Genomic DNA, 7,989 nt, shown 5'->3' with positions numbered 1-7,989 from the left:
TTTGCATGAATGGCACTAATTTCCTCAAAAGCTGAATACATCTGCATTTTAAAAGCAACTGTGATGGATTTTAATGACATCTTTAAAATATATACTTTCATTGTTATTTAGAAACTTCTCTGATCCTCACCTTCTTTGTCTAACTCCCTCAATTTATAATTCTCTCCTAGGATAGATTTTTCTTATCATCTGCTCTACATCAAAATGAGCTCTTTAGAGAAATCTAACATTATTCTATCCAAGTGTGAATTTAAGTCACAATGTTACCTTTTCTAGGGACAGGGGTATTTGGCACAAGAGCCTATCTCTAATTGCAAAGTGACACTCTTAAGAATTGTTTAAAAGAACCTATTGTTCAAAATAGATAGAATAAGAAGACCCATACCATGCAGGACTCACATGCCAGCCAGCTAGACTTCAGGCCACCTGAAGTATTAATATATTTACTCATAAAAGGGATTTGGGAACTTAGAATGTTTTCTTTGAAACTATGCTTCCATTTCTGGCTTCTTTACTTTTTCAGTGCTGATCTAGGTCTACAGGAGAAAAGTGAGACTGTTGTTCCATGTCCTGCTTAAAAAGATAACATTACTTCAAAGACAAGAACAATAACACCTGACAAAAATAAAACAAATTATCAGTTTAAAAACACTGTGCCTGGGGATGGATTTGTGGCTCAGTGGTACAGCACTTGCCTTGAATGTATGAGGCACTGGGTTCGATTTTCAGCACCACATATAAATAAAAAATAAAGATCCATCAACAACTAAAATTAATAAAATAAAATAACCCCCCCCCCACTGTGCCTACGTATGCTTCTTAATTTTAACTTTTTCCAGGAATTAAAGTTATTTTGGGGTACCTACTCATGCAATTTTGTTCTAGATCTAGCACCATAAAACCATCTAAATATATATAACATATATATATATATATATGATATATATATTTCCAAAAATTTCTTCTTTGATATGAGAGAATTTTTCTAAACCCTTCTCCCCTTAAAACGAAAACAAAACTTAAAAACATGGAGTTAATTCCTTGAACAAACAAAAATTAGATTTTACCCAAGTTGCTTTAAAGAAAATGGAATTTATTTTCTACTTTTTTTTGGAGGGGGAAGGGGGAACAGGGATTGCATCCAGGGGAACTTAACCATTAAGCCACATATTTTTAGTTTTTATTTTTAGAAAACATCTGCTAAGTTGCTTTGGGTGAGACTGGCTTTGAACTTGTAATCCTCCTGCCTCAGCCTCCTAAATTGCTGGGATTATAGGAATGCACCACCACGCCTGGCAAAAAGGGAATTTCCTTTAAATCTAAGACAGATAATACAAACCACCCAAAGAAAACAAAACCAATACTTAAGAACATACTTTTTAGCACTACAGCCTTGTAATATTTTTCTTTAGGTAATTGCACTTAATTGTTATAAATTTAAATATGTTGCACTTCTTGATAGTCACCCTGGCTCTTGAACTGTCAGATAGTGAGATGAAATAAGCTGTTGATGAAACAAAGGAGTCACATAAATGTTTTTTAATCAAAATTGCATTTACATATAATTATAGTCACTTTTTCAATTTATACTTATACATTTATTTGATAACATCTACCAAGAGGTTCTTGTGGACTACAAACCAGAGTTGACATGTTAAGGATATATGTAACATGATTTTTGAATAAAGATTTGACCAAATTGTGGAATAAGAATGTATCTTTGATATTTTTAAAAACAGTTTAATATTCTAAAGGTAGATATGTAATTTCCTTCAAATTCATTCATTCAATAAATGTTTGAGTGCCAACTTGTGCCAAATACTATTCTAGTTCCTAGAAAACAGTGATTATCAGGACACACATAATCCCTGCCCTTAAAAATGATCACACTCTGGTGGGAGAGACTGATTTTAAAACTCAACACATGAATAAAATATTTATAAATTATGTTATGAAGGAAATATACAAGTTGCAAACTAGGATTTGGTGCTGGGAAGAAGTTTCTACAGGGTAAAGCTATGTGAAAAATGGAAGAGGTAAGGTATGTTTTCTCCCTGTCTTGTCACCCCCTTGTCAAAGTGAAAATTTAACTCACCAACTGGATACAGTGGCAAAAGAATATGGGTATTCCATTTCCCTGGTAGTATATTTTCATGTGCAGTGCAATTATGGCAAAGAACACAAATATACGCATCCTATAATTACTACCAAAATACTGTGGAGAAAATCTTGAATTACTGCAATTTATATAAGGGTTCCTTCCCATGAGTGGATTTCATTGTAAGTTTTAGTGCCAGGACCATAGCTCCAGAAGCATGAAATAGAACCCCAATCCTAGCATGTAAACAACCTTGACTTCCCTGAATGAGTTGAATACACTATGATCTGCAAATGAGAAAGGAGCATGTGATGTTAAAGAAAGGAAAGGTGTACAAGGTGGTCTAACTCAGAGCAGCCATTGAGACTTTTGCCACTCCAAAATCTGAGATCCATCACCTTCCTGTGTTCAAGAATCTCACTCCTGGGGAGAGAGGGTAACCCAAATATAAACTATCAGAAGGCTCAACCACTAGAGGGAGAAAGTGTGCCTCTGGTGACTAGGGAGCCAATGAAAGCAACTCATTAAAAGGAGAGGCTTCAAGGGAGCTAAATTAAGCTCTAATCAGTCAGGGGTAAGACCTATATCAACCATGGAAGCCTTGGGAAACTTCATGATGAATCCATAAGACTTTACAATTGATTCTCTTCTACCAAAGAATTCAGTTGCTTAAACTATCAAGATATTTCACCTTTCAATGTTTTAATTCATGGTTTCTAAGCACCTCTTTAACTTTGCACATACTTACAATACTTAAGCTTAGTTTCCAGGAGGAATGACAATATAGAGAAGCTATGTGAGCCTTTATATACTGGCCATTTACATATTATGAACAAAATTCCAATTTTCTCAGTTAATTTAAGATTAAAATCTTTGCCATCCATTGGGATGATTAAAATGATTTGTGGGTTCTGTTTAGTCTCTCCTAAATATGACTTTAGAAAAATTAATTTTATTTTGATCACTGGAAGATAGGTTAAAAAAAATTGCTTTACCAATATGTAATTCACAGGCACAGTAACTATCTTAAAATCATTAGAAAGTTGTTCCAAGCTTGAGCCCAAATGATTTCTCTCCAATCTTGTTTGCTGTATGGCATCATAATTTTCCCCACTCCCCCCATCCAAATAAAGGGAAATAAAAGGGAAAAAAGTGATTCTATTGGCACAGTTGATCAATAAATAAATACAATATATGGAATAAATCTCAAAAGGAGTTCATTAAAAAAACTTAACTACAGTATTACTCAAGTTATACAGTATCCATTATTTAGACAGTCTCATTGTGAATGAATTCTTCCCTCACACGAAAAATCTAAAGAAGACATTTCCCCAAATTTCCCAGACATACACAGTGGTGCTTAAGATAAAGTTGATAATTTTATTTTCTATGTGTCATTTCTCTTTCCTCAGAGGGGGGGCGGGGAAACCCTCAGCAACTATTTCTGGGATTCTTAAAAGGAGTAGGAGGAGTGGAGTACGGTGCTGCATTGATTTTCTTCACAATCTGTGATATGGTTTCTCAGAAATGCTGTTTGGCAGTCCTGATAATTTCATGTGTTTTCAAACTTAACCCACCCAGACTACACAGTTCAGTATTTTCAGCTCCTTTCATTTTCCTTTTCCCCTTTAATTATAGATGTCTCCATTCCCTCTTTTTTGCAAATGTGGTTAAGAAAGATACTAAATGCTACTATTGTAGAAAGAACATACATTTGTTATTCTCATGACGATTTCTAGAAATTCTTCCAAAATACAGAGGCTGTGATCGATGCTTTTTGCTGGGCAACACTTGAAGGGTTACTTTTTTGGACCCTCATTCGTCCCTCTGACTTGGATGAATGTGGCACTTGCCGGGGGGAGAAAAAGCAAGTAAACACTCTAATTTTAAACTTGCATTGTAAAGCACTTTCAAAATAGTCATAGTCGAGCTTCATCTCAGACCTGAATTTCTGCCTGGGTCCATTCCCGAGGGCCCCTCTATTCTGCTCGGTGTCCTGGTCTACCAGGTGCCGTTTTGTGAAACTGCACCGTAGACTTGACTGCGAAGCCCGGGCGAGCTGGTGGGTGGGTCCAGGCGCACACCCCGGCTCGGACCAGCACGCCGATCCCGGAGCTCCGCGTCCTGCGCCGCGACTGCCGTCCCGCTCCAGTCGCCCGGCCTCTCCACGAATCCCAGTTTGAAAGAAAACTTCACGCGGCCGAGATGAACCTCCCTGCACCGTTCCAATCCTTCCTTCCCGGCGGGACGAAAACGTGANTGGGGAGATGTGCTCGGGCTCCGCCGGATCGGTTTCTCGGGGTTTGACCAGCTGTCCCGGGCTAACCCTGCTCCTCGCTGAAGATGGAGGAAGTAAAAACAGGATTACCCTTAGCTACAGATCCACTGCCTTAGTTTCCACCACCAACTGCAGTGCACAAACACACGTTAGGCACAGGAAAGAAAGAAAGAGAGAGGACACACTAACAGTAAACACAAACAAAAGGGTGATGGGATTATTTTACTGCATGCACTGCTGAGGTAAATCTCCGCTTGGCTTTTGCGTGGGGAAGAAGAGCTCTTGTTTTATTTGTCTTCTGATTCATAGATTATATATGAATTTGTGTATGATTTGCAAAGGGGGGAGTGTTTTCAAAGTTAAGTGTAATTATATAGCATCTCGTTTTGCACTGTGATCAAATGACTTGTTGCTGTTAACCAGTGATAATAATAATATAGGTGTTTTTCTCTGGGAGGGATGGATTGTGGTTATGATTAGGGTAATGATTTCTGTTAAGGACGCTCAGGAAATCGGGTTGAAGATGATGTCCTCTGCCTTAATTTATCTTCCCCTCCTTGTAATCTGTTTCTGGGATGTTAATCGATTAATCAGTTCTCATCTCTATAGCTGTCACGGATTTGGACTTGTTTTGCTTTGTTTTAACTTGAATTCTAAGAAGAAAGATTGGATAGACTGGAATAAATTGCAGCTGTCCAGATAAGGTAATATCCAGATCCTGTTGGGATTGAAAAAAAACAAACAAAACAAAAAAACTGGTATGACACATGTAAAAAGGCAGCAGTTAAATCACTTTGACAGGTTCTGGTATGGGCGAAAGAGATGGAATTAAGATTTATTTTCTCTCTCTCTCTCTCTCTCTCTCTCTCTCTCTCTGTCTCTCTCTGTCTCTCTCTTTGCCAAAGGCCAAAAACAGTCCTGTGAAGTTGGCCTGGGTTCCTTGCTGGGTTATGCCTGACTGTCCCTCCCCTCTTACCCCCCCTCCCCTTTTTTTCTTTCAGTTTTCTTGTCTTAGCTTTTGGTCGATTCTTAAGGAACCGGTGGATCAAGTTTTTTCTCTTCTTGTTAATCGCATTGCTGTAGCACTGACTGACCTCTCTCTCTCTCCCTCTCCCTCTCTCTCTCCCTTTTTTTTCCTCTTTCCTGAAAGTACGTGGTGCCATTCCTGAGTGACTTTTCCTACTAGACCATCCCAAAGGGACGAGGGGGAGGGGTGGAAGAAGAAGGAGGAGGAGGAGGAGGAGAAGGGGGGTGTTCCTTCTCTCTCATTTCTTGGTTTTGTTTATCTGCCGATCTGTTTGCTGGATTTGGGCTTGGAATGACCCACCTGTAAAGTGCTTTTCCTTCCTCCTCGCCTTGAACTCTGCAGGGGGCTTGGCTTGGAGGGGGCCAGAGAGGGAAAGAGAGAAGGGGGAAACACAAAAAACTTCTTTCTTTCTCTCCGTTTATCTTCAGCCCGACATTGTCACCTCCTCTTTGAGGGGTTAGAAGAAGCTGAGATCTCCCGACAGAGCTGGAAATGGTGATGAATCTTTTTTAATCAAAGGACAATTTCTTTTGTATGTACATTTCGTTTCTCTTTCTCCTTTTTCTTTATTTTCTTCTCTGAGGGTTAGTAACCATTTCATTGATGGGGCAGACTTCTTTCACTTCTCCCTGACGTTTCTTTCTTTTTAATATGTGTATGTTAAATGTGTACGTTTTTAAAGAGATAAACTCATTTGTTAAATATCCGAAGAAACTGCTCCCCTTTTGAACTTCCCGGATCCCTTTCCTTAAAGCCTTATGTAATCATAATTTGAAAGAATTTGATAACAGGACAGCAGGTTGAAATTTAAGTGCTATGTAGTTTCAGAGTTGAGAATTTGATCTGATTATTCCATAAAGAAAGAAAGAAAAGTTTTTTTTGGTGGGGGGGCGGGTAGGGAGGGTGATGGTGAAGCAGGGGAGGGGAGGGAGAAGGGAAGTGGTTTTGGAGACAAGAAGTGAAGCTGCCTGTTTTCCAGTAAGTAATGGAGAAATTCCAGGAGCCAGGGCTAAATATACTTGGCGATCAATACAGAAATGGCTCATTGTGAATAATTTAGCTGCTGGTGCAGTGAGAGTTTTGAAACTAACGGCAAAAAGGACCAGGGCCAAAAGAAAAAAAAAAATAAGTAAAAATCTCTTCAGGACTTGTCAATTCTTAAACTTTTTCCTTCAAAGAATACAGTTAGATTATTGATCTTTTCATTATGTGAATCAAAGCTAGGGGGTGTCATCTCATATAATTTATTTTTGTTTCTGTGAGTTAAGTTCTGTCTTGTTTCATTGGTGCATGAAAATAATTCCCCAAACTGGAAAAAAGTGATTCCTTTCTGCATAGCCAAAAGTTTCTGAAATTCTTGAAATCAGAATGTATTAAGTAGACTTGGCATTTGTATCCAACCATGGTCTGGCAGGAAATTAAGGTTACATTGAACAGGTGCTTACACAGAACTTGGGGTAGGCTAAAATGTCAATACAAGTCAGAGAGTTGGCCAAGTGCTGCAGAAGTCTTCAAGACACAGTTGGGCAGGAAGTTTTTTGTTTTGTTTTGTTTTCTTATGGTTGTTTGTCCTCCCCCTCCCAATTAGAACATGATGAACCAACTTGCAACAATTGTGAATAGAGCTATCTGTATACTGGGGAAGTCCTCAAACTGCAGTGTGATTGTGGGAAGTAGTGAATGGCAAAGAACTTAAGTCCCAGTTGTAGCTGGCAAATTTGAGGTGTATTTCCCTCATTTTTTTTTTTGTTAAAACAAATAAATTTTTATTAAAAAGAGCCACTCTTTTCTTGCTACAGCCCATCTCACAGCACACTTATCTTTCCTGTCCTATCTCCAGTAGGAATCAGATCATTTGCAGAAGGAGTTCAGTGACTTGCAAATGAGCACATACAGTACACTGTAGTATGTTTCTTGGGCACAGGTTGAAGCAGCAACATGGTCTAACTGCTTGGAGCTTCAAATAAGAATTTAATGGCAGATAGCGAAAGGAATCACTGTGTTTAAGGGTATAATTTCTTGTTTTACAGCATTGCACTTTGACTATGGAAACAGAGGCTATTGATGGCTATATAACGTGTAAGTATTCATTTTTCACTAATTTGTTATTGATGATAAAGTTACCTTTGTATATTACTTGGGATATAATTAAGAATTCTGTTCTCTTATTTTTTTTCACAATTTTCCTTTAAATGAGTTTGAGAAATAGCACAGAAACGAGATATATCAGAAATATAGAAGTATACCTACTACTTACTAAATTAAGGATAGTATTTAAGTCAGTCACAGCTTAGCAGATCAACACTTTTCTACTTGATTTTTTTCCCCCATTTACTTTTAAGTTTAAAATAGGTTAGGTTATTTACGTATGTACTAGTATGCTGTGTACTAAATATTTACTACTCTGTAGCCTAATTTTTCTGGACACATAATGTGAAAGAAATCAGCTTCTTTTAAGTTGACATTTTTTTTTAGCAAACTCTTTTTTCAGACATTTAACTTTGTAACAGGCAGCATTTTGGAAAATGCTTATAATACATTCTTTATGTTTAATAATTAAATTAAATGTTAAAACTTATCTTTTTT

General features: G+C 37.7%; 1 protein-coding gene across 9 annotated transcripts in view; it reads left to right on the top strand.

The window, feature by feature from the left end:
• Positions 1 to 4,081: 4,081 nt before the first annotated feature.
• The window catches only part of Ikzf2 (IKAROS family zinc finger 2), a 150,134-nt gene continuing 146,226 nt past the window's right edge, over positions 4,082 to 7,989 (top strand). Inside the window, exons 1-3 of one of the 9 annotated variants that reach the window (XM_048808482.1) lie at positions 4,082 to 4,353; positions 5,832 to 5,935; positions 7,434 to 7,482. In XM_048808482.1, the coding sequence (XP_048664439.1) occupies positions 7,449 to 7,482 (34 nt within the window). In that variant the 5' untranslated portion in view covers positions 4,082 to 4,353; positions 5,832 to 5,935; positions 7,434 to 7,448. The other 8 variants (XM_048808478.1, XM_048808481.1, XM_048808479.1 and 5 more) reach the window with 8 other exon arrangements.

This window comes from Marmota marmota, unplaced genomic scaffold (assembly GCF_001458135.2).
Source record: "Marmota marmota marmota unplaced genomic scaffold, marMar, whole genome shotgun sequence".
Lineage (NCBI taxonomy): Eukaryota > Metazoa > Chordata > Mammalia > Rodentia > Sciuridae > Marmota > Marmota marmota.
Note: the sequence above shows the minus strand (reverse complement) of the source record. Positions and strands in the feature narration are given on the sequence as shown.